The sequence below is a fragment of the Musa acuminata genome, chromosome BXJ3-9 (assembly GCF_036884655.1).
Source record: "Musa acuminata AAA Group cultivar baxijiao chromosome BXJ3-9, Cavendish_Baxijiao_AAA, whole genome shotgun sequence".
NCBI lineage: Eukaryota > Viridiplantae > Streptophyta > Magnoliopsida > Zingiberales > Musaceae > Musa > Musa acuminata.
The window spans coordinates 44,206,913-44,234,893 of NC_088357.1; the positions used below are offsets into that span (position 1 = coordinate 44,206,913).

General features: G+C 36.9%; 2 protein-coding genes and 1 long non-coding RNA gene across 7 annotated transcripts; 1 reads left to right on the top strand and 2 right to left on the bottom strand.

The window, feature by feature from the left end:
• Positions 1-4,503: 4,503 nt before the first annotated feature.
• LOC135650074 (uncharacterized) lies at positions 4,504-13,264 on the bottom strand. Its single transcript, XM_065169182.1, has 3 exons — positions 12,781-13,264; positions 11,290-11,396; positions 4,504-5,578 (listed from the first exon to the last, which is right to left on the bottom strand). Exons 1-3 carry the CDS (start codon positions 13,225-13,227, stop codon positions 4,840-4,842), a joined length of 1,293 nt encoding a protein of 430 aa, XP_065025254.1. The 5' UTR covers positions 13,228-13,264; the 3' UTR covers positions 4,504-4,839.
• LOC135650075 (uncharacterized) lies at positions 9,943-10,960 on the top strand. The gene is made up of 2 exons (XR_010501455.1): positions 9,943-10,381; positions 10,469-10,960. It is a non-coding gene; the product is annotated as an uncharacterized LOC135650075 (long non-coding RNA).
• Positions 13,265-13,818: 554 nt separating the features above from the next.
• On the bottom strand, positions 13,819-25,358 carry LOC135648381 (PHAF1 protein At3g51130-like). Of its 5 annotated transcripts, none has more exons than XR_010500948.1 (16): positions 25,083-25,358; positions 22,764-22,846; positions 20,334-20,408; positions 19,853-19,920; positions 19,678-19,783; positions 19,529-19,589; positions 19,257-19,429; positions 18,932-18,994; positions 18,631-18,678; positions 17,759-17,872; positions 17,549-17,648; positions 17,397-17,470; positions 15,933-16,037; positions 15,752-15,800; positions 15,489-15,548; positions 13,819-13,999 (listed from the first exon to the last, which is right to left on the bottom strand). XR_010500948.1 is itself a non-coding variant. In XM_065166034.1 (15 exons), exons 1-14 carry the CDS (start codon positions 25,234-25,236, stop codon positions 15,753-15,755), a joined length of 1,272 nt encoding a protein of 423 aa, XP_065022106.1. In that variant the 5' UTR covers positions 25,237-25,358; the 3' UTR covers positions 13,819-13,999; position 15,752. The 5 variants fall into 5 exon arrangements, 3 of the variants coding, with proteins under 3 accessions (XP_065022106.1, XP_065022108.1, XP_065022107.1); XR_010500947.1 differs by having other exon boundaries at positions 15,489-15,573; XM_065166034.1 differs by lacking the exon at positions 15,489-15,548.
• Positions 25,359-27,981: the final 2,623 nt, after the last annotated feature.

The window sequence follows — 27,981 nt, forward strand, 5'->3', positions numbered from 1 at the left end:
GAAACTCCATCTTCTCCTCCATTCAGTGATTGTGTGCTACCTCCAATGATGAGGGATATTTGCCTTCTCCAATGACGTCAAACTCATGTTGCTACCTAATAGTGTTCATTGGAGAATGCCAACGTGCCTAAATTACTCTAACTTACACTCTCTTTACTGTTTATTTTCAGTTATACAAGGGGAGAAATAGCTATCACTTTACTGCTCAAGTGGGGTTTCAAGATCAGTGGTGCCCCTTCCAATAACAATGGTTGGAAGGAGTGTTTTTTCTTCATTAGTTAAAGTCGAGATTGGGGATTCAACCTCACTTGATTGGAACATTATATTGATAACACCCTTCCCTTCCTATCGGACGAGAAGGCAAATCAAGTGCTTTGACTGAGGGATATACTCTTTTCCTCTAAGATAGTTCAAAAGATAGATGAAGACTAGCTGATTGACACGGGTCTCAACCCTGCTCCTCGAGGTATGACTCGAACCTTCCATCGCTTCAGTTAACCTTTCTTTTTAATCCTTAACCTTATGATTTAGACTTTTATAGACATGGATCTATACTCTTTGATGAGGAAGGTGCCTGGTTCCTCGTTGGACATGGCGAAGCCCCATTCAATCCAATTTGCCACTCGCGAACCATCAATAGAGGCGTTGGACTCTCCTCGATCTAATCACCATAATAGCATCAACAAACAGAGGAAGAAACACAAAGTTATTGCAAGGAAAGTTTTGTGCCCTTAGAGGGATGATGTGTCCGAGAAGTCATCCCAAGAGAGAGAGCCTCCCACCACTACGACATTGGAGCCTCTCACCATTATGGCACCAGCACTCCTAAGATGCCAAAGTTTTAGGTCATCTTTAAGAAAAAGAGGAGTAGGCCAGGGTCAATGTTGGACCTATGCAAGGGGAAGCCCCAGCCCTTTACAGCTTTACAGATGGCTGACCTACTGAATTTAACCCTGAATGTACTATAGCCCAAGTATAAACTCTTAGAAGATGTAAAAGGTGTGGGGCGAGAGCATAGCTACGGAGTAGTACTACCATGGTCCTTATACCTAGGGATGGCAAAGTAATCTACTACTCTCCCTTGGAGGTCTTGATTGATACTTGCTATCGAAATAAAGTGGTGGTAAGTTAGGCCGTGGCTAGCTCCTTCGATTTCACCTTGCTTACTAGCTTACTTTTGATTCACAGCACTACCACTACGTGACAGCTCTCATTGATCATATATAGGTTACTAACTACAAGACATCCATCAGGTTAAAGAAAGGTCTTGAGAGAATAGGGGTCACCTAGTATAAATTCGAGTACCAAATCACTTTGGCTCATTTTAAGGTGAGATACCCTAAGCTAAAGCTTGAGGAGAATCTATTCACGGACTACTTTGAGGGCCAGAATCTCTTAATGTTGACTAAGATGCCCTTCAATGATAGCTTTTACTCGCCATCCATCCTATCGCTTGAGCTGTCGTCTCCAACTTGATCCCCTTTTTAGTTGTCGAGTTGGTCTACCTAACTAGTTCCTTTTGTCTACCCCACTGATACCTTAGTTTAGCAGGTTGGGGCTTCACCTTTAATGTAGAAGCTCGACCTGGTTGATGTAATCCTTCTAGAAGTAATGATATTTTCTCTTTTCAGTTTGTAACTAGCACTTTAAAGATACATTCTACAATTGACACCCTAGGCCTAGTAGACCAACATCTAATGCTTAGGGTGTCATCCTCTATGGACTAGTCCTGATGGAGACCTTACAATTCAAGTTTACAATATGTCACGTTACCAACAACACCGCACCCCATGTTGTCTTGAAGCAATATGTTTCATATTAGACAACTTCGATGAATCAAGTAAGACCCTTCCCAATTTGGCATCAGCTTCCCTCGGGACCTAGTTGGGTCACTAATCTTAACTTTTTGGAGCACTAAGTCCTCGAGTCCAACCCCTCGAGGGTGGACTCCTTTGTTGTAGAGCTTGGCCACCGCCCTTTTGTACCTTAACACCCATAGGTGTGCTTCAACTTTGACTTCACTGATCATGTCAAGCCTGAATCAAAGCCTCTCTTCGAAGATTTCTTCATCAAAGTCCTCAATCCGAGGTGTCGAAAAATCTATCTTGGGTGGCAAGACAACTTCAGTACCAAATGTCAAGTTGAATGGTGATTCTCCCAAGCCAATCTTAGGTGTCTTCCAAGAGGCTCATAGAATGCTTGGTAACTCATCCACCCAAGTACCCTTTGCTCCATTAACCCTCTTCTTTAATCCTTCAAGAATAGCTCGGTTAGTGACCTTGGTGAGATTATTGGTTGGGGATGAGCCATCGAGCTAAACCTTAGCTGAATCTCATCAGATTTGTAGTACTTCTTGAACTTTGCATTATTGAATTAGGTCTTATTGTTAGTAATTAGGGCCCTCAAGATTCTGAAGCATGTGATAACATTTCTCCACATGAATCCCTCAACTTGCTTCCAATGATCGATGCAATAGGCTTGGCCTCAACCTACTTCGTGAAGTAGTTCACTCTCACGATAAGGAATCTCCGTTGTCCCAAAGCTAGGGAAAAAGGTCCTAGGATGTCTATCCTCATTGGGCAAAGGACCATGCATAGTCGATTGAGCACACAGGGATCATTGGTTGATGTTGTATCCAAACAAACTCTTGACACATGTAGCACCATAGAGCATAGTCAATTGCAATTTTACACAATGTAAGCTAGAAGAACCCCTACTGAAGTATTTTAAATACAAGAATTTGTCTATCTACGTGCTCCTCGCAAATGTTTTTGGTCTTATTGTTGGAGATTTGGAATTTGAATCGAAGAGCTTGTTCATACACCAGCTTATTCGAACCCTTTAAGACAAGTTCAACGCTCCCCTTTCCAAGGTGGTAGAACCATCCATAAATAAGGTCCATCTAAGGGGATGTGACTATTAATAGCGATCCCAAGCGAGAGAGCCAACTCTAAAATAAAATCTGTCAATGCTTGAGCTTTTATGGCAACCCTCGCCATATATCAAATGTTAAACTCGCGTACCTCTACCAACCATTTTAGCAACTGTTCGCAAACATCGAATCAAGAAAGAGCATGCCTTAGTGGTTGGTCAATGATCACCTATATAGCGTGTGCTTGGAAATAGAGATGGAGTTTCCTTGCCGCCAATATTAGCACAAATGTTAGCCTTTCGATAGGGGGTATCGCTCCTCAAGTTCGCATAGGACATAGCTAACATAATAAATATGCTTCTAGATTCCTGAGTGCCACATCAACATTGAGCTGATAGCCTGCTCGATGGTGATGAAATAGAGGCTTAAAGTTGTACCCAAGGTGGAGGATGAGAGTTGTGGCAATTGGGCAAGGTAGTGCTTCAGCTCTTTGAATGCCTCCTAACACTCGTCGGTCCAAAAGAAGTCTTTCAAATTCTTTAACGCCTTGAAGAAGGGCATATATTTACCGACTAAGGTGAGCACATATCTAATATCGCTCGTACCTTCTTGGGGTTTGCATTTATTTCTCTTTAGTAAACAATGAATTTGAGGAATTTTATCAAGCTGACTCCAAAAACACATTTGGATGGGTTAAGGTACATGTTGAACCTCTTTAGTACTTAGAATATCTCGGCCAAGTCTCCATGTATGAGAAATCCGATACGAGGTTGAAATGTGCCTGAGGCGTGTGAGTAAAAAAAACCTAACTTGCACTAAGGAAAATCTGCTCGACCAATGTGTGCCATTTTGATGCCACGAAAGGGAAGGTTGGCAATGAGCTTTTTAATTGAACATCATACTTGAGGTCCTCTAACAAGAGTCCCGATGTATGCCTGGGTAAATGATAGGGAATACATTAACGACCAATCATCATCCGACACGTAAAAGTCATGTGAAAACTATCATGGAAGGAAAAGGATCCAGATTATCCTTGCCTATCTATCCATGTGGACAAAAGTCTAAAATAAACAGTTCATGTTGTCTCTCCCTTGTCGCCCACGTGGACAAAATGCCAAGAGAGGGACATTGGAGCAATTACAAGTTGTCCCATCCAAGGTCAAATATAAAAAGTAATATCTGATATCGAGAGACTCTCTTTCAAAAAAAAAAATCTATACTCATATAGAAACCTCAATCACTAACATAAATGTCAAAGAAATCAGATCGAAAAATTTCTCTCGACATCAATTTTAGTACAAGCGATACCCTGGGAGTTTGATACTTTTACCTTGGAGCCATCATTCCACCTTTGACATTCCTATGCTCTCAGGTTTGGACTGCATCGGATCGGATCGACTTATACTTCGACGACGATTTTCCTTGACAATAACGATTAAGAAAACTATCATAGAACAAAAGATGGTTTTAAGAAGAAACAGCAAATTAAGAAATCACAAATAAAGTAGAAATGAAAATTTGCATACTTCCACTTTAAAGGAAAACCAAAATGGAAAGACGATGCAAATCTTTACATCACATGCAGAGTAAGAGAATCCTCCAAGAAAAAAAAAAGGCGGCAGAGTAAACCATATACCAAGAATTTTCTTTTTCTTTATTAGTATTGTATTATATCATTAAATTCTCTCTTCTCAAAATTGAGGTTGAAATACACAACAAGATGAATCATGGATTCAGCATATCATCTGCTGTCACCTCAAAATTAATAAGATACATTAATAATCATCATCACTCTTCTGAAGCATAAAGACCACTTTTGGGTCTCATCCTGGGAGGTCACAGTGTTTTGACTGGAAAAGATAAGAATGACACCAGCAATTAGCCAAGCAATTGCTGACACTCGTACATGTTCCTTGCATGGGTATTTGAATGACCAAAAATACATGTGACTTGTAATCATCAGAGAATCAAGAACTGCATGTCGCAGCTCTCGCGGCAGTATTAGCCTCCTCTGTGTAAAGTGGGATTCCTCCACCAAGTTCTTTGAGTCTCGTCACCATATCATGGAGCCACTCAAAGGTCAGTTTTGACTGAGCATTAAGTTCCTCTCTTACTTGAGGATGTATCCTGAACCAATCCCCTAACATCTTGTGGACATGGGAGCGAATCATTCGCCATGGCACTGGATACTGTTCACAGAACTTCAAATACTCCACTACCAGATCTGCCTGGTCCAATCCCCCATTGTCCTTAATCTCATCTGCGTTATTTTCTTTTGGTTCCATTGTCCTGAATCCAGCAAATAAAGCTGGATTTTCGAGAAGAGACTCAGCTGATAGAACCCCATCAGCACCTGTGTGGTCCAAACAGTTGTAAACATCTTCCATGTGACGTATGTTTCCATTGGCGAGCACAGGTATCCCAATGGCATCTTTCACAGCCTTGATGGCATTCCAATCAGCTCGGAATTTCTTCCCATCCTTCTCATCTCTAGTCCGGCCATGAACAGCTAGGAGAGCACAACCAGCCTCTTCAAGCATCCTGGCATATACTATGGTGTCTTGTAGGTTTGGGAATATTCTAATCTTACATGAAACTGGAACTTGAAGATTTTGTGACAGCTTCTGGACAAGTGCTTTTATGAGAGGGAGGTTATCCATGAGGAAAGCTCCATAGTTCCCTCGCCTGGCAATCCGCTGTGGACATCTGCAAGTTTAAAGATGTAATGAATCATAAAATAATATGGAAAAGTCTCAGACAAGATATGTCACATCATATATTTTAACTCCAACTATTTAGCACCAAACTAATGTTATATAAATACAGTTGAAGTACCAACTATATCGATTGTACCATACCAGTCCAAGTTCTTACAACAAAAAGTATACTGGTAGTTCAACCAATTCACATTTCAACTCATACAAAAAAAATTTTCACACTTCAACCAGTTTGTTCTATTTTCCTAATGGTACTGTAAAGCATTATGGTACCCAAGATTTAATTCCTTGCAAAATGAACTAGTTGGACAAACAAACCTAAAAATTCTATTCAGAATGCACAAGACAAATATATCAACAATGTGAAACAAGTCCACACTTGAAAAGCACTTCAAGCTAAAATTAGTGACCAGTGTGTGAGAAAATAAAATTAGTTATATAAAAAACGGCAACCTTTTTCATTTGAACTTGATGTAACCAAGTAAAATCCCTTAGTTATACACTGTGACAAGGTCCATGACCACAGAAATCCAATTTTAGTACACATCTTGTATGAAACTGCATAATTTTCTCTTCTAGATGACAGCCTAAGCAATTACGAAATAGACTCAAGCTTCTTCAAAGAAAATACATGACAAACAATTATTCCCAAATGCTGCATCAGAAACCGAGGATAGAAATTGGGTTCCTCCATACACAGTCAAACAATTTGGTATATTTGGAGGCTATTTCCTAAGCAAAAAAGGAGTAAAAAGCTAGCTTGCAAAGACCACAATACAGCAAATTTGTAACTGTCCTCCCAAGTCAATAAGAAGCCTCAAAAAAGAAGTCCCTCTTAAATGTGCATATATAATATAGAATGAGAACATTATCACATACTCGATAGTATTGTTTCAACTATTATATCCAAAGCTAGAGTTAACTATGGAACATGATAATATGTTATTCATCACTTAGAACTCGAGTTGTCCCTAATAACTTATCACTTGAATATGTTATTACATGAGAGTAAATATTTTATAAAGTCATTTTTGGTCTCAGCATGTACTTTCTCATTAACAATTTAAAAAAACCACTCAGACCCGACGTCAACCAGGTGGTAGATACCACAATCTGACAGACAATCAGGCTCTGAACCTCAAGATCGCTGCAACCGGCCCTGAACCTCAGGCCTCCTTAGGAACTCAGACGACACTGGTCTGGCTAGTGACAAGTAAGGGTCCAGTATCAAAAAATTTAAACATGCTTCATTTTATGGTTCGAAATTTTGGCATATATACTAAATGTGCCTCCCAAGTTGGCAGTACAGACCATGGCATGCATCTCCTGATATCGTGTATACTCAAATCTTAAAAGTTGTGTCACATGCCAACATACCCTGTCGATACATACGCACATACGAGACCTATACCAATCTAGCCAGGGACCAGCACGAGTCTAGTACCCGAAACATCAAACTATGCTTTGTAGTATAGTTCTTTATTTATACTTAATTAAATATTAGTTAAAATATTATGCATGCTACATATGTAATATGGCATAATGAGTTGCCTGGATCCTACAACTGCTTTTTGTAATATTGCCCCTTGAAGAGTAATCCTCTAGTAGAAGACAATTTCTATCCATCGGATCTTGCATCCACCATCACTGTTCCAAATACCACATATACTCAATGTACAATAAGAAGAACCTATGTTTATGTTTTACAATTAGCAATAACCTATGATGCAGAAGCCAATTGCATGCCAACTATGGTGATCAAACTGTTAATTGAGATAGTAGTCCCATCATGTATAGATGAAGTAGAATGATACAATCATAAATTAGGCCATTGAAGGTGGATACTAAATCTAATGTTTTCTAGACCAATCATAATGCATCATGCAAAAAGTTTCACCATATCTTACCCAGTGATTGCAAAAGGCGCTCGGGCGAGGCGAGGCGAGGCCCGAGCGCCTCGCTAATGTCCCAGGCGGCGCGCTTCAAACAGGCGCCGCCTGGGCGCTCGCCCGAGCCCAGGCGCTGGGCGCTTCGGGCGAGCGCCTGGGTAAACCAAGGCGACCGAACCAGAATTTTAGGTCTGGTTCGGTCCTGGTTCGGTTATTAGTTGGTTCAATCGAACCAACTAAACCGATATAACCCCAACCCTAACCCTAACCCTAACCCAACACTAACCTGCTGCCGCTGCCGCTCTCGATCCCGATCCCGATCGCGATCGCTATCTCGTCGCTCGCTGCCGCTGCTCGCCGGTGTCGCTGCTCGCGCCTCCCGCGAGCCTTCCCGCTGCTCGCGCCTCCCGCGAGCCCTCTCGCTGCTCGCGCCTCCTACGAGCCCTTCCGCTGCTCGCGCCTCCCGCGAGCCCTCTCGCCTCCTGTGAGCCCTCCCGCGAGCCTTCCCGCTGCTCGCGCCTCCCGCTGCTCGCGCCTTCCTCTCCCTTTCCCTTTCCCGCTGCCGCTGCCGCCGCCGCTCGCCGCTGCTGCTGCTGCTGCTGCCGCCGCTCGCCGCTGCTGTTGCCGCCGCTCGCCGCTACTACCGCCGCCGCCGCTGCTGCCGCTCGCCGCTGCTTCCTCCTTTCTTCATCAGGCTCAGTATACTCTTAATATTAAGTTTATATGAATTTTAAAATGATTAATTTTCTGTTAATAGATTAATAATATATTATTTTGATTTTAATGTTATTAATTTTTATTTATTTGAAATTATTGTTAGGTTTCAACATAAATGGCAAGTGCAGAAAGCAACTCAATAGAGTCTCCAATGGTATCAAAAAAAGATCCTGCGTGGAAGTATAATTATTTGAAGGATCCGAAAGATCCTAATGCAGTGACTTGCATATTCTGCGATAAGACTACCAGAGGTGGTATTTTTCGTGCAAAACAACATCTAGTAGGAAATTTCAAGAATGCAGCAGCTTGCAAAAAATGTCCACCTGAGGTAAAAGAAGAGTTGCTGAATTATATGAATGAAAAGAAGACACAAAAGAATGAATCTTATGGGAATTTACCAGAAGACAATGTTGAACATATCAGAGATGAAGAAGAAGATTATTCTACGAGTATTAACCCAAGTGAAAAAAGAGTATACGACAAAAAGGGAAAAGAAGTTATGAGTACTAAAAAAGGTAGAAAAGGACCGATGGATCTATATATGCTTCAAGGATCCCAGAAACAACAAGGGCAAGCAGGAGGCTCAAAATTGAGACAAACAAATATAAGTGATGCTTGTGATAAAGAAATAAGAGGAAGAACAATTCAGCACATTGCTCGCTTCTTCTATCAGGCTGGTCTTCCCCTTAGTACAACTCGTTTAGACAGTTTTAAGGATATGATTGAAGCTATTGGAAGATATGGTGCAGGATTAAAACCTCCAAGTTATTATGAGATGCGAGTTCCATTGCTGCAAAAAGAGTTGAATTATACAAATGACTTACTAAAGGGTCATAAAGAATCATGGGCAACACATGGTTGCTCTATTATGTCAGATGTTTGGACTGACAGGAGGCGCAGGAGTATAATTAATTTTATGGTTAATTGTTCTTTAGGGACTATGTTTGTGAAGTCAATAGATGCTTCATCTTTTGTAAAATCTGGAGACAAGATATATGATTTACTTGACAACTTCGTGGAAGAAATTGGAGAACAAAATATCGTTCAAATCATAACCGACAATGGAAGCAACTATGTTTTAGCTGGTAATATTCATCTTTTGATTTTGTTAATTATTTTATCTTCAATTAAGTGTGTTAAACTCTTAAGTCTTATCATTTTTGTTATCCTTTGTCTCAGGTAAATTGCTTGAATCAAAAAGACAACACTTGTATTGGACTCCATGTGCAGCACATTGTATTGATTTAATGTTGGAAGATATTGGAAAGATCTTAGAAATCAAGAAAACCTTAGAAAGGGCAATTTTTATTGTTGGATTTCTTTATAATCACATTGGGGCTTTGAATATGATGAGAGAATTTACAGGGAATAAAGAATTAGTGAGACATGGTGTTACCCGATTTGCTACTTCATTCTTGACATTACAGAGCGTGCATCGTCAAAAACATACTCTGAGAAATATGTTTACCTCTGAGAAATGGGTGACAAGCAAATGGGCAAAAGAAGCAAAAGGCAAGAGGGCTGCTGATATCATCTTAATGCCATCCTTTTGGAATCATGTAGTTTATATATTAAAGGTAATGGGCCCTCTTGTTCGAGTCCTTCGATTGGTGGATAATGAAAATAAGCCTGCAATAGGATATATTTATGAGGCTATGGATAGAGCAAAGGAGACGATTAAAAGATCTTTTAATGAAAATGAAGAAAAATATGAAAAAATTTTTACAATCATTGACGAAAAATGGAATTGTCAACTTCATCGTCCCTTACATGCAGCAGGATATTATTTGAACCCTGAATTCTTTTATAAGATTAAATCTGTTGGATTTGATGCAGAAGTTTTGGGTGGGTTATATCAGTGTGTTGCAAGATTAGTTCCCAGCATTGAGGTTCAAGATAAGATTATTCATGAATTATCTTTATATAAAAATGCTGAAGGTCTTTTTGGAATTCCAATTGCCGTTCGATCCAGGACAACTACCTCTCCAGGTATTAATAATTTGATATAATTAATTTCATATATATTATGTTACTATGTTATTGCTAATAATAACATAAATTTTGCAACTGAATGGTGGAGTCTATTTGGAAATTCCACCCCGAACTTACAGAAATTTGCTGTCAAAGTACTTAGTTTGACATGTAGTGCTTCGGGTTGTGAGCGAAACTGGAGTGTCTTTGAGCATGTAAGTATTACTAAATATTTTTATTTTAATTAATTTATTTATTTAAATATATGTATTAATATATTTTTAAATTATATGACATGACAGATTCACTCGAAGAGAAGAAATCGGTTAGAACATCAACGATTGCACGATCTTGTTTACATAAAGTATAATCAAGCTTTGAAGACTCGTCATGATTTGAAAAATAGATTTGATTCAATCTCATTGCAAGATATTGATGATTCAAATGAGTGGTTAGTAGGAGAAATGGGTGCTAACTTGCAAGATGCTGAAGACGAGCTTGTATTTGAAGATGATAGATTGACGTGGGGAGATGTGGCAAGAGCTTCAGGTGCTGGAGAATTACAAACATATACAAGACAGATGTCAAAGAGAAAAATGAGTGCAAAAGCATCAAGCTCGGCTCCTGCTATTGTTGAAGACATAGAGAATGAAACATATCTTGATGAAGAGGAAGGAATCGAAGAACAAGAGGAAGAAGACGAATTCAATGAAGATGATTTGTGTGAAAATGACGATAATATTGATTATGATGAATGACTTTGATGTAAAATGTTAATGTTTTGAATTTTGAAACTTTTTGTTAATGTGACATTGTGATTTTGTATCTTAGATTTTCTTAATTTAATAGCATATTTTTATTTAAAATTTTAAATAATTATATTTATTAATTATATTATATATTTTTATATTTTAGCGCCTCGCTTCGCTCGGGCGAGCGCCTGGGCGAGCGCCTAGCGCCTCGGGCGTTTTTGGACCTTGGCGCCTTTTGGCGCCTAGCACTTTTTAAATCACTGATCTTACCACAGGTGAACTTCTAAAGAACAAATTTATAATTCATGATTATTCTCATTACTGAAGAAAATGCATAACCAAGTATTTGAAGTCAGAATATGAAAAAGTACCCAAGGTTTATGTCCACATAATCACAATAAGGCTCGATCATTTTTGCTGCTTCCAGAAGAACATCAGGATCATTCGCACAGAATTGCACAAAGAGAGGGCGATCCTCCTGCACTATATAACATAGAGAGAGGTTATCATACTTAAACTAACTAACTCATTGGGATTTGCCTGCTATATATACATATATATGTATGTATATACATATATATGCATGTATATACATATATATACACATATATATACATATATATACACATATATATACATATATACACACATATATACAAATATAAATATATATATATATATATATAAATATATATATATATATATATATATATCGGCAGTGTGAAGCATTCAAAATATGGCTAACTCCATAAGTCTATCACTTCAAAGTTAACTATGACAAATATAAACAAAATATATGTTAGGGTACATTATGAAGAACTTTCACTGAATGTGGTTCAATAAAGAGGGTGAACAAGTATCGTTGCCTCTACTTTCTGTAGTAGTTATTTGAAACACTTTCATGGCATGAACTTATTGTCCAGCAAGACAATTGGCACTATTCTACACAAATGGAGGCAGAACAGTCAAACCTACAACTAAGAACAAATGTTTCCTCAATATTAGGAAAAGCCTCATTCAGCAAATGCAAATAGTTAGAAAGCACAGCAAATTCATAATGATTTTCTTTTCTGAAATTTAAGATTAGTGCACGATTTCAAAATAATTTTATCTATTAATACAAATTTATGTTAAATGATTGTTGCAGCATAGCAATTTATTGTATCTCAACCATAGCCTAGCCTATCACTTTCTTTCTTAATCATAAAATAATATAACATAAATCAATTATTGCATTAGATGCTATGAAGAACATGGTTAATAAATGTGTTTCACACATTCTTTTTGAAGAGAATTATACCGTTTTATTCTTCTTCCTAAAGGTACTCTTTTCTACAGTTGCACTGTGAGATATGTTCTTTATGGTGGAGAAACAACTAATGGAATATCCATTTTCTTGGAGTCATTTTTAGACCAAGAAACCAGAAAACCAATACTCTACTACTAATCATTTAAAGAAGATGAGAAAAAGAATTGATTAAAGGATGTCAAAACAGTGAAAATTTCATAGTAATTTTTACAGAATGTTCCTTCCATTACAGTATACACTGTATATCCATTAAACATAAAAAAATCTAAACTTAGCAATTTTGATGCATTCACCGGTCCAAAAAATATCATTGACTAGGTAAATATACATGTCATTGATTATTACAACAATATGGTTCCCAAGATTTTCCTTTGGTTTAACAAGTAATGGTAGTCTCATTACTGGAAAGGAAACAGCTTTGACCCCATATAAACCTTGAAATTGACCCATAAGTTAGACACGACCGCTGAACTACCATTTCCAACCAATCTAATGAGCCCTAGGCACATCAATATGGCATTTAGAACTCATTCAGATGACAGACACATCTAACCTTGCAGGTGGTGAATTCCATGCTCCGGTACTTCTCAGTCTCGGAGAAGATCCTCGAGTGGAGCATCGGCGTGTAGGCGGCCTCGGCGCCGTACTTCCTACAGAGCATCCGGAACGGCAGCTCGGAGTTGTCCACCATGGGCGCGACTACGAGCTTGGGAGCGCCCAGCCGATTCCAGTGGGCCCAGGCCCGGTCGACCCGGATCTCCCCGCTCAGCGGGCGGCCGATGGGCTCCGTCGGCGACAGCGGGGGCGGGTCGGAGAAGGAGCAGCGGTCGAGGGCAGCGCAGAGGCGCTCGTCAGGGTCCTCCTCGGACTCGAGTTGCGGCGGCGGGGGATCGGCGGCCATGGACGAGATAGGGTTTAGGCGGCGGAGAAGGCGGGCCTTGGGGGGAGGTTTGTAGGCGGCGGCGGCGGCGACGGAAGAGTGCAAAGGCCGAAACCTCATGCGCTCTCCGTCCCACTTTGTAAGAATCGAGTCCTAACTTCTCAATTAAAACTGAAAAAAGGGCACTATTTTATACATCCCTCTAAAATAAGTGATTTCCGAATTTAGCCCTGTAAAATGGAGTTTTATCGCTTATATTATTATATAATTAAAACTTTTGGCATCAGAAAATCTAAATGACATTAATACACTTTAAATAACTATTATAATCATATCATATTACGACTATTTAGCTATTAAAATTATATTTTTTAACTCAGAAAATTTAATGTTAACTATATACATATATATATATATATGCTACAGTAGATCTCAGATCACTTACGAGCGTCATATACATTATTTGATGTAGAGAAATATATATTTTATATAAAAATTTATACGTGAAAATTTACTATTTTAAAACTCTGAAAGGACAGAATTAAAGCCCAGAAAAATCCAATCATTAGGTTTTCTTCGTTGGAAAAGGTGAGCCAATCGTTCATTCATCCCGTACTGTAAGGACAGAAGTAGGAAGATGAGAGGAGACATAATATTTATGTTCCATCGTCAGTGTTTTTGATGGTTGCGTAATATTCATCTATGAAGTCATTGGGCAAATAAACTTTTCCAATAAAGCATATTTAATTTACAGAATGATACAAGTCATGAAAAAGAAATTAATTGCACTGTACAGAGCATTACACACCCATACAAGACTGAATCCACAGCACGAATTATGGAGGAGCATGCTAGCTTCCCATCAAGTTTCATGTGAAACCCCAGCGTAATCCTACATAAGGAACAGATGCACATGAGAAGAATTAACAATGGCACCAAGACCTGGTAAAATAAATAAAATGAAATAATTATGCATTAGTTCTACTTAAATCCAAATTACAAAGGCCTTTTATTTGTGCAACATTTTCCTAATTCATCAAGCAGAACGTTCTCTCTTAGCTAAAAGAAAAACCTGTTGATTGATCATCAGTCGGAAAAGGATAATGCCAATCATAGACTAACTCTTGGCATGCTAAAATAATTTGTACGATCCTTGTATTCTCTTGATGACTCAGTTACTTATGCAAAGAAATTTGAATAAGAGAGCAATTACAAGAATTGGAGAACATATCATGGATGATGTAATGGAGAAGACAAATAAGAAACATAATAAGCTCTGTCAACTTCCCCATATATAGGACATGATGACTAAATTTAGACCCCATATGACATGTACCAGTGGATATTCAGCTTAATTTTTATCTGTTGTTTCAGATCTTTCTGTCAACAGAAGCAACAAACAGAAGTGACCATAAACATTAAAAGAAAACTCATACTAAAGAAAGATGCAGACCTATTATGATTCAAACCTGGGCTTTCAATTAACTCAACCTACCTGTAACAATTTGTTTCTATTATGTTGATCTATTCCATTCAATCCTTCTCAATATTTTGGGTTCGCTGTATTCTTTACAAGAATTGGTTAAACAACTATCGGGTAGAAAGATACCTTAGTTTCTTAAAATAGGGACTAATATTTTATTATTTTAAGCATCATTCGATGAATATTATTATATATGGAGAGTTTATCCCCTTTTGCCGCAAAATATCCATTTTACAGGAATCAATAACTTTCAGAATATGACTCTAAATAGGAACAAGCGTGATTTATACTACACCCATATTGAGATATTTTGAAACTAAATTCACATAAGGAATTTAGAGATTAAATTTACCTTTGCAAATAAGGAAGAAAATATAATTCTATTTCAGATCCCAGTACAACTAGCACTCTACCATCCAAGTAGGACAATTCATTTTCGAGATTCGATATGATTCTAACTTGGTCTTTACCTAGATCTAATCTCCAAAAGGTTTAATTTGATTATCTTCCAACATGTGTTATTAATTGAATCAAGGTTCGCAATACCGTACCGGAGTTTCGATCTAACTCGATACCGGTACGGTACGGTATATCGCTCGGTACACCCAGGTGTACCGAGCGGTATATCCAGGCGTGCCGAGCACTGTAGCACTGCTACAGTACCGCTACAGTACCGGATCGGTAACAGGCGATCCGTGTACCGGAAGCCTGTCGGACCGGTACTGCAAACCATGAATTGAATATCATGACCCACTAGTGAATACGTCCAAGTGCTGTGAAGTCGAGCAAAGATCTGGATCAGCCCATCTAGGCTGCTGGGCTTTGATTTTCGCAAGATCCTTTTTACTAATATAAGAGTCATTAGATCACTAAGGATTCTATTATAACAAATCCCCACCTCTCAAATTCACCTTGGCCACAAAGTGGTTCTTCTGGAATCATTAGACCCATGTTGAAACTGGAAGTCAAACAAGTCATTTCATCTTCATTGGACAAGACAGTAAATTAGGAATAAGAAACACATGACCATCTGTGTTAAAGACTGGAAGTACTTCCGAAAGAATAACTTGAATGCAGTGTGGAACATCTAGGAAGCTGCAAAAAATATTAATATTAACTAATTAATGAAGATGAATTATAGAAGTTGACATGCAAACATACCTTAAGATTGGAACAGAGTAACAGTAGCTATATAACCATTCTTCATAACCTAGTAAAGTGCAAGAAACACAATATTCAAAGGTCAATTTCAATAGAAAATTTTCCTGCACAGGGTTCAATGAAGTGAAAACCTTGGCAAGGATACTAAATAAAAGTTTACAGCAGACTTTGTATTTCTGACCTCGAATGCCACATTTTGGTATCCATAGACAAAAGTTGATCCAAATGGATTGGTCATTGAACCTTGTGTTTGAATTGCAGCACGACCACCATCCCCAAGAATCTCCTACATGTATATGTGAAATAAATTTTCTTTCAAAAAGCTGACGTAGTCATTGATTAAAGAAATACTTGTAATTCAGTTGTGAAGTTTGCGATCCAAACTAAGAAGCAACATGTATGGATAGAGATATAAAATTTTTAAATTATAAGAAGATAGAATTCACAAAACACTATCCACCTCTGGTGAGCAATCTCTAATGGTCAAAAAAGACTAAAGGTCATCCATTTCAATTGAACTAGGGTAATCTAGTCTTGATTTCTTGAATAAAATGTAACACTGTCCTACTTTAATTTTTCAACAAGCTTTTCTTTTCATAAAAAATCAAATACTAGTTCACAGTTAACAAAACACTAAGCGTTTCACAAGAAATTACAGTCAAGGCTGATAAAGATATGCATTTCAGTTGGGGCAGGGATTTCCTGGTTCCTTGATGCTAACACTTCCACTTTGATTGCATACAAAAAATGTTTTGTTTTATTTCCACATGAACTCGTATGTTAATTCGAAGCATGCAAACCACATTTTGAACATATCAAAATCAATTATTATTAAATAACTGACCTCTATCTTTGGTATATTATAGGACTAATAAACATCAAACAACTGTTTTGTTTCCACATGAAATCATCTATGAATTCTTAGCATGAAAACCACAGTTTGAACACACCAAAATCAATTGATGTAAGTTAAAGTGACCTTTATCTTCTTGTGGATCATAGGCTAGTAAACACAAACAGCAACAAAAAATCTTAATGATGGAAGACTAAGATCAGAGTAGCCTATAAAACTGCTTACTCTGAAGATCACCGCAATGTAAATATAGCACCAAAAGGTAAATGAATTTCCAACATTACAAAAACATGAACTTATAACCTGTTAATTCTAAGCATGCAAACCACATTTTGAACATATCAAAATCAATTATTATTAAATAACTGACCTTTATCTTTGGTATATAATAGGACTAATAAACATCAAACAGCTGTTTTATTTCCACATGAAATCATACATGAACTCTTAGCATGCAAACCACAGTTTGAACACACCAAAATCAATTGATATAAGTTAAGTGACCTTTATCTTCGTGGATCATAGGCTAGTAAACACAAACAGCCACAAAAAACCTTAACGATGGAAGACTAAGATCAGAGTAGCCTACAAAACTGCTTACTCTGAAGCTCAACGCAATGTAAATATAGCATCGAAAGGTAAATGAATTTCCAACATTACAAAAACATGAACTTATAACCTGGTAAACCAAAGGTCAATTTTTAATTGCAAAATGATTCAGTTAGATGCAAAACCAAATATAATGAGCTTGAAGAGTTTCTACTACAAACTTGCATAGTTGCAAAGCTTCACCTTTACTTGTTCCCATTTTGTGTTTGGCGTGATGCAATTTTTAGAAGTATTACCAGGTTGAATTGTTCCTTTATCTACAAAAAGAAAGCATATGTTAAATAATTCAGATGTCAGCAAATCAACTTCAAATATTAAAGTGTAACAGTATTCACCATCAGAGTCATAGATAACAAAGTTGCATTTCATATATGTATTGAAGTCTGAATGCCCTGGAAAATTTGTGTGTAACACGAACTTCTTGATTTTATGTGTCTGCATATTCAAGATACAGGAACATAGATAATAGAATATTAGAGACCAATAACGACCTGTATTGTGTATTCAGGAAAATAACAGTACAAATCTTTCTTTTTGATATCCACCTGTCCATCAAATAAAATGTCCAGACCACGAGAGAAATAATTATAAAAGTAATCTCCACAAATAGTTGTCCGAGGACGGGGATCTGAAGCAGAGTGGATAACCATTTGATCAACCTAGAACATTAAAGAAACATCAAACCCTCAACATCTAACTAGATAATGCCATGCTATCTACTACAACAATCTTATCCAGAAAATTTAACCATATAGAAGTTACTGGAGCAAATCTAGGGTTTTGTCTTATGTTTTAAACCTACCATATAGGAATTGTTGTCCAAGTAATTTAAACATCAAGCCTTGCATCCTCTGTCTCAAACATTTCAAGATTCCAACATCACCTAAGTTTGTAAGAGCATTTGCTTTCATAAGTTCAGAAATTAGATATCAGCTTGTATTTAGCTCCTACTGAGCTTGTATGTTTTACTGCACATCTTTTTACTCCAAAATATCTATGCCATAGTTTAAAACAGAAATTAATAGATAACATAAAATCAGTCAACTAAAAATGAGATCCAATTACACATAGTAAAACGGCAGGAACATACCAGATGCCCTAGATAAATGACATCTTCACTCTACTTTGATTAGTATTTCTGTGGTTCTACTACAATCACACATCCTCATGTTCACAGTTTACACTTAAATGTATTTTAATTAACTAAAAACCACAAGTTAGGCAACCAAATGATTAAAGGCTGTACTTTTTTTTCCTAGAATCTACAACTCTTAAGTTGCCGAGACTCAGAAGCAACACTGTATGGACTAAAAATTGTAGGGTATCTCTTTCATAGGGATCTTCAAAGCTTAATAACAAGAAAAACTAAAAATTTAATTTGAAATTAGAACAAAAAACAAATGGCAAAATTACTTACCTGCTTTTGGTGGATTCCACAAGGACGACCTAACTCCGTCCAAACGTCCTACAAAAACATCTACTAGCAAATAATCAGATCATCTTTGGTATAGTATAGGGTTCGGAAAAAATAATAAAATGAAAATATTATATACACACATGGAAAATAGTAAAACATTGCTAATAACTATTACAGCACATGGCATCTTATAGAGAGGGATTTTCACAAGCAAACTTATAAATAAAAAAATTAAACATCCGGATACATTTAGGTAAGAAATAAACATCCTTCTTTCATGAAAAAGAAGAAAACAACTTGCCTGAGGTGATGCACCAAAAGGAATGTGCTGACCTCCAACAGTGAACCATAATTCTTCTCCTAGCTATAGATGAGAAGGCAAAAAGGACATAAGTCATAGGTCTAACGATGGCATGCCATATCCAAATTATTGAATACAAAAGTTTTGCTGCACAGTACTGCATGATTGTGAGACTTAAAACAATACTGCCTGAGCAGAATGAAAACACAGCATATCCAAATTATTGAATACAGAAGTTTTGCTGCACACAACTGCATGATTGTGAAACTTAAAACAATACTGCCTGAGTAGAATTAGCATATACTAGAAATTGGAAGATCCGAACCTTAGCATGCACCTCTTCCATGTATAGACTGCCAGCAGGCAGCGGAGGAACTGAAGCTTTGTCAAGAAGTGATCCCACACCAACTTTACTATCTGAAGAACCATCATACACAGAGACACGGCATGCAACTGGAGTTGTTCCATCGGGGAACTCAAGAGGCAACTCTGCTGAGACTGTCATGGTAGTTAGGTTATTTTAGTTGTTAATAACAAATTTCATAATGACAAACAAGGGAAGTGGTAAAAACTTGAAAAGTATCAACTATCAAGTACCTTCTCCATTTTGGCAGCAATATGTATATTGGCTTGGAATGGGAAAAGCAAAAGACAACCCCTACAAGCAGAGTTATTATGTAATACAACATTCAAATATGAAGCTGCAAAATTGTATTTATACAAGATCATGCAGTCACCATATTTACCGGATAAAATAATGTATAAATTCCTCTATCTTGGTCATAAGTTCCAGGATACGTGGGTCCAAAAAGTGCATAGACTGCTACAAAGGTGGCTAATGTTGAAGGACCACTAAGGATAAAAAGATTAATAAGATCTTACTATAAATCACTGATAAGAATACAGAAAAAATAAACTAACCCAATTAGAGAATTTGCATAACGCATCTGTAACCGTTTGACATCATAAACCTCAATGAGACGCAACCTCTGCAAAAAAAAGAAAAAAAAAAAAAAAAGCAAGTTCTAAAATTTAAAACAGCAAGAAGCAAATCATAACATTCAAAGAGGAAGAATCAAGGGTCTAAGTCAGAAGAACTACAGTATACAGTAATTTACCATGTTATTCAATGGCAAAATTTGCCCATTCCTAAATTCCTACTAAATTTCCACAATTACTAAATTTTGTGTAAGCCAAGGAATTTATTTAGTTCACCATAATTATGATGCCAATTATGTTGCAAAAGTAGCAGTAAGATTATTAATTCCACAAATTACTAAACAACCCAGTGACTCATATTCTTCCAATAAATGCATACATAGTATGCACTTAAAGATGTATCTAAAAAAATCCAAGTGTCCTCCACCACTTTTAACATGATTAACAAAAAACATAAGGATACCTGTGACCAAGGATCAAAACGCAGATGAAAACCATGATCCGGAAAACTAATAACAATGTCCAACTTTAGAGGCTCCTGCAACATATTGAAAATAATACAACCAACATATAAGGACATTAAAATGCATAGCCAATGTCAAGTAAACATTTTAGCTCATAGCTGTGCATGCTAGGACATCAGAGAAAAAGTTATGGTACCTTCTAAGAATCCAATGTACAGAAGTATACGTATATATTGCTTTAGAATTTATAAAATAATATAAAAGGTAGATTTTGTAAGTAACTTTCGAGGACATTAAGGTAAAACGTATAAGTGAGATACAACGAGTACCTAGGAGAGACAAAAAAGACATAATGGCCCAAAATGTAACGAAAAAATATTTGTAAAAAAAGATGTTTTTCCTAACTATTAAGTTAAAAATCAAAGAGTTTAAAGCATATCTTGGGAACTAGTTATTCCAGTAAAAAACTGAGATTTGCTAGCAAGGGACACAAAGTTCCATGTGGAACTAGCCATATAAGGTGAACCACCATCCATCGACACTGAAACCAGATGTTTTTTAATGTATGAAGTCAACCTAATAGCCAATGGCTTTTGCACCACTCTATTCATGGCATGCATGTATAATTCTGCTCCATGGTCAAGTGTCTAATTTATCCATCTCCGCAAATTCTTCCTCTTCTACTTGCCCAAGGACTTCAAAGAAGCTTCTTCACCTTCAACATCCATAATCAAAAGGTTGGAAACAGCCACACCCTTATGACCAAAAGTTGACTCTCATTACAATGAAAACATAGCCCTTTCCTTATTTTGTAGGTTACTCTTGCCCAAATAATATGATGAAGCTAACCTATGACTGAAATATCTCTGCTCTCTCCCTCTTTGGTTTTGTTGAGAATTCCTTGAGGATTTTTCTCTCAAGAGTCGATGACTTCTGTGTCAAGTGAGATAGGGTCACAATGACTGACTCTGCCCTTGCCCTTGCTGGTTCCTAGGCAGTCCAGATAGGGGTTTTAGCTGGGTCTAGGATAAGGACAAGGCCCATAGAACCTTCTTTGTAGCAAAGATACATTCATTTGAAACTATTATGGATAAATTATATTTTATCAACAATCCTTGTGCCAATAGATGCACAAATTACATGTGTAATATGTTAACTATGCATGTGAAACATGTATGAACTCATTTATGAGTAAACTAGATTAAAAAGTTCTAAAGTGTAAGAAAAAATTTATTTGCTACAAAATTCACCAGTCACTAACATTTTGTGGCCCAGTGATTTAAAAAGCGCTATGCGCCAAAAGGCGTCAAGGTCCAAAAACGCCCGAGGCGCTAGGCGCTCGCCTAGGCGCTCGCCCGAGCGAAGCGAGGCGCTAAAATATAAAAATATATAATATAATTAATAAATATAATTATTTAAAATTTTAAATAAAAATATGCTATTAAATTAAAAAAATCTAAGATACAAAATCACAAAATTAATAACATTAAAATCAAAATAATATATTATTAATCTATTAATGAAAATTAATCATTTCAAAATTCAAATAAACTTAATATTAAGATTTAAGAGTATACTGAGCAGTCTGAGCTTGACGGAGAAAGGAAGCAGCGGCGAGCGGCGGGGAGAAAAGGAAAGGGAGCGGGAGGCGCGAGTAGCGGGAGGGCTCGCGGGAGTCGCGAGCAGAGGGAGGGCTCGCGGCAGCTGGGAGGGCTCGCGGGAGGCGCGAGCAGCGGGAGTCGCGAGCAGAGGGAAGGCTCGCGGGAGGGCTCGAGGGAGGCGCGAGCAGCGGGAAGGCTCGCAGGAGGGCTCGCAGGAGACGCGAGCAGCGAGAGGGCTCGCGGGAGGGCTCGCAGGAGGCGCGAGCAGCGAGAGGGCTTGCGGGAGGCGCGAGCAGCGGGAAGGCTCGCGGGAGGCGCGAGCAGCGACAGCGGCGAGCAGCGTCAGCGGGAGCAGCGGCAGCGAGCGACGAGATCGCGATCGCGATCGAGAGCGACAGCGGCAGCGGCAGCAGGTTAGTGTTGGGTTAGGGTTAGGGTTGGGGTTATATCGGTTTAGTTGGTTCGATTGAACCAACTAACAACCGAACCAGGACCGAACCAAACCTAAAATTCTGGTTCGGTCGCCTTGGTTTACCCAGGCGCTCGCCCGAAGCGCCCAGCACCTGGGCTCGGGCGAGCGCCCAGGCGGCGCCTGTTTGAAGCGCGCCGCCTGGGACATTAGCGAGGCGCTCAGGCCTCGCCTCGCCTCGCCCGAGCGCCTAGGCGAGCGCCCGAGCGCCTTTTGCAATCACTGTGGCCATCATTCAGAGTCTATTAGAGCATACCAATATTCAGCTTAAAAAATAAAGTAAAAGTTATATGCATGCATAGCAATTAATAGAAATGAAATGAAGCAAAGAACAATTCACGGGCAGTAAGCACTCCAACCTCATCAAGATACTTCACATGGACCACATCATATATGTTGGGTTGATGCTCAACTTGAGCAAATGCTTCATGTAATGGCATACCTATATGAAGTACCCAGAATGTGAACATAGCATAGCCAAAGAAAGACAGAGTATTATTAGAAGTTTCAAGATTATTAACATTTGAAATGTAACTTCAAGCTTTAATCTTCCTAGAGATTAGAGAACCATGGCCTTGAAGCATGAGAAAGAAACTATGTTCTGCATATGATCATATTACCATAAATACCATCTTCATGCACAACAAGTTCAAATCTTAAACAAAGCTAGCTACGTATTTGCTTGTGGTGAGTCTGTCATATTTAACTAACCAACAAGCCCATTCTGACCAAAATAAGATTAATGTAGTTTCAAAACGATTACAAAAGCTCAACCTTAGATGCAATTGAAAATTTTCTGTGGAAAATAATAAACATTTATGATAAGTTGTCCACCACCTAAAATTTTAGGAGACTGATTATAATAATACGAATAAAAAATGCTCAGATTATGTTTCTTCACAACTTATAATAGACCATAGGCTGAGTTCTTATCCATCGGAAACAAGGTATGATATAATCAATCCAAAAGTTATTAATTTAATGTTGTAAAGTGTTGTTATGGCTTCCTAGTATTGAGGATAAGAATGAAAATGGATAGATCACGCAATTTATGGTTTATATTGTAAAAGTTATAGTATCCTCTTCAAAAGTATTTGTCGAGTGATGAGGTTAACTTATTGTTCACATCTCCCATAAAAGTAGATGCTTAAAAGGCCATGAGGACATGCTTAGCAGGGTATTAATTTAATAATGTCTTAGTAGTAATCTCTTCCCTCTTCTCTTGTTATGTGAAGCCTCTCTTCTACTCGGAGGATGCATAAAAGTGATTCAATCTTCCATGATAAATGTCTACACGCTTTACAATGACACCTATGACATCCATAGATATCTAAGGGCACAACCCTAACAAATTCTATAGCATCTCCAATGCTAGTGACAATTGCTTTTTGTGCATATTATGGATCTTACTTCAAACCATATGCTTCCAAATAAATTGGAAAATCTAGGTGCTGTAGTTATGAAAAAGGCAACAAGTTGCTTATCAAGAAAAATTAGCAGCTATCAGCTGTGAAGAAAATAAGATGCGATCCAGCTGAACCAATTACAACAGGTTTCAGAAAACTTAGCAATAAGAACTAAATCAATTAATGTAAAACCCAATAGCATAATTGTGCTAAATAGAGCAGTAACAGCAAAGAAGAAAGAGAAAATTGAGTAGGATAGAACAGGCAAGAAAGAGAAAAAGAGACTAGACATTTTTTTTCCTTCTCAAATAACTTCAACATATATAATCACCAAAAAATCTCTTCCTTTATTTATTACAATCCAATGTAACTTCAACAAAGCCTACCAAAAGCTCAGAATAAGTCACCATAAAATCAATGTAGCATAATATTCACACTATAGTGATTAGTGATGCATACTGTACCACATCTGAAAAGATACTTAATTGGTATGAACTTTACTTCCAAACCAGCAAGCTGCACCAAAATATCGTATCATATCGAGGTGAAATCTAACTAGAATCAAGTAAATAGATTACACCCAGATTGACTGAATTAGCATCTACAAGAACCTAATATATTGAGCATTCCATTTTTCCAAACTGAATCGAAATTATTGTGATTGAGCACAAGCCTTGTATCTATTTCAATGGCCTTTGATATGTTGTAAATAATCCTTTCTTCCTATAGAAACATGTTGGTTCAGGGTATTGAGCAACATGGAAACTGAGAACTCCTACTCCATTATGAACCCCTTGATTTAAGTTATGATAATTCAGTATAGTCATTTAAGCAAACAATTCTTTTTACCTTTTTTTGACTAGTCTACCCACATTCTAATTATGCACCTTCCCAAATCAATCAAACATTAAATACAAATGCTTTCACTATTTTTTTTAAGTTCGCAATTAAAGCTAGACAAGTGATCAGACAATATGAATAACGCAAGTGATGAATCATGACATGTAAATCCTTGTCTTTCATGCAAATGCCAACACAGAAATTGATGGCTTAAAGTCATAAAATCCCACACGATAAACGAACCAACAAAGAAGTTTGCTCCACAAAAATCTCAACCTTCAATCCTTGATAGACAACCAACGAGCCTACCGTAGCCAAATCAATTGGAAGAACTAATTCGCGGGCTAATCAATTTATTTGCACCAACCAAGATGCAATTAGGATTAGGGGGGGGTATAGTCAAAAAGGATTTGGATAGAGAGATGCGTATACCAAGGTTGAAGGGGCCGATGCCGAAGCCGGGGCGGAGGTCGAGAGTTATGGCGCCCATGGCCGTGCCCTCGCACCGCCTCCTCGGCGGCCCCGGAGCCGGCCCGGCCGCATTCGGCCCACCGGTGGATCTCTGGTGGTGCTGGAGCTGCTGCATCGCGTATCCACCACCGCCCTCGCCCTCTCGTGCGGTCTCAATGTTCTCTCGCTTCGGCGTCGCGTCTTCCGTCGGGTCGGAACCTTTGCCCCGTTGCGTTACGAAACGTCTCACCTCGACCTCCTGTGGACTTCTTGTGAAAGAAACTTGACCTGGATCCTCTCCAGTTATAATTTCAATTTCGACTATCCAATTGTGACCGTCAACTGCTAAGAAAATTAATTAATTAATTAATTAATATTATTTATATATATATATATATATATATATATATATATATATATATATATATATATATATATATAAGTTCATGATAGAATAAACATGCCAACTCTTACACTAATTTTAGAAAACTAATGCGGTCTGAGTTAATTATAAACTTGTTTTAAAAAATGACTGTATTCATTAATTTAATTGATTATTGCCTCTTATTTCTATAAATTTCCATAAATTAATTTAAGAATTCATTTACATGATAGTAATACTTTAAAATATGAAGGAAGTAGCAAAGAATAACATGAAATGAGGTTAATTTCTTCCTTTATCAAATGAAGAAAATTTTCTCTAACAATTCCAGTTGATAAGTTATAAGTGAGAGTAGATTTGATTTGGTTGATACTATTTTGATGGATGTACAAACATGAACATAGACATTTAGATCAGAGCTTCAGGCTCATATTGATAAATATGATAAAAGATTTTGTATATAAAGAAAGGCAAGTTATCATTGTCGAAGCTCAAAATCATGTGAATCAAATATTGTCCAAAATTTTCCTACAATGGATAAGTCATTAATGTACGAGTAGCTGAGGATTAATTTGAATGAGGTATTATTCAAAGCTTTACCATATGACATAATAATTTGTGAGTATATGAAGGTTTAATTTGTTGACCTAATAAATAAATCTAAGATTTATTTTCTAACAAATACCTTTGAATATTTCTTGTAAATAATTTTGGAAGCCACCAACATCATAATCTTCTTTCTTATATACAAATCAAAAATTAATTTTGTCACGACCCGAGTCTGAGCCAACTCATCAATAAGTCAATATCTCCAACTCATCGGACCCATATAAATAACGTAATACACTCATCAGACCCATATAAGCCAATTATATATATTGCTCACTTCCGACCCATATAAGCTAATACTTAAATAAAAATTAATATAATACACCCATCAAACCTATATAAGCTAATCATACATATTGCTAGAATAATTATAAATTTAATAGGACTAATGGGATGTTACAAATTTAACACTAGATATATTATAAATAATTTAATAGTGTAAGTCAATCAGATTAGTGATAGAATACTAAATAAATCATAAGACCACATTTACATGGAATAACTCTTGACAAGATTTTTAGAATTTTGAGAGTTTCTATTGTTATCTCTCCCCTTTTGTTCTATAACAAGTGCATCACATTTGAAAACAAATCCATGTTCCTTTTTTCTAGTTTCATAATTAAATAGACTTTTTTTTTATTATACTCATAGACAACTTATTATTAGGAGCAGAATTATTAAGAACTACTATCAAAATTTTCCAACTATCAGGTAAGGTGCCAAGGAGAACACAAGCCTGCAACTCATCTGTCAATGAAACTTAGATTAGTCAATCTATTCATAATATCTTTCAAGTCATCATCTGCTCAGTTATATTATTTTCTGAATAATTTTTTTAATAAGAAAATTTTATTCTGTAAGATTTTTCTCTCATAAAATTTGTTAATTTTATCTAGAAAAAAAAGGTATTTATTTCTTGAGATACATGATGGAATACATTATTATCAATTTATTGTCTGATCAAATTAATATTTTTTTATTCATCTGTTTTCACTCTTTGTCTGTTTTGTCACTTGATTTGCCTTCCTATTATTCCTTGAACGGATCATACAAATCTTTACAAAATAAGATATCCTCGATCTTGGGCTTCCAAAGTAAAATAATTGATTATTATTATTTGAACATGGTGCTACTTGGATTCACTATTTGATTCATACAACAACAATCCAACGAACCTGGTTCTAATATCACTTTGTTGATAAAAGATTAGATATGGAGTCATGAATATGTGAAAGCGATAAATATCATAATATTTTTTTCCTCTTTATATGAATCAGATAAGATATAATTTAATATTAAATATATTATAAATAACTTAATAGTACAGGCCAATTAAATTAGTGATAGAATACTAAACAAATCACGATATAAATTTTACATGAAAAAACCCTTTCAATGTGAAGAAAAAAAATCATAGACAAACTACATCAATCTTGTAATATAAAATAATAGAATTACAATGTCACTCTCTCCATATTAACTAGAGTATATCAATAACATATAAAAACTAGGCATTTAAACGAGTTTCAAAAAATCAAGAAGAAAAATTGAGTAGAAAAAAAAATCAAAGATATACACCGATCAATTTAGAGAGCATACACTGGAAAATCATAAGAATTGAATCTTTGATGAATTTTTTTTTCATCTCCTTTTAGGTTTTTTTGATCTAACTTATATAAGATTAAGATTAAATTTTTTTAATTAACCCTCATCAGTCTCACCACCCAACATGTTTCTTAGCAATCAAGCATAATTTTTTCTCCTTGGACATATATAAGATATTTAATAGCTTGTGTGGTTGGTGGAGTTTGAGTCGTGTATTATCTTCTTTCATTAGTAATTATTCAAATAATTATCTATATATCTATATCATGGTATTAAAGCATATCA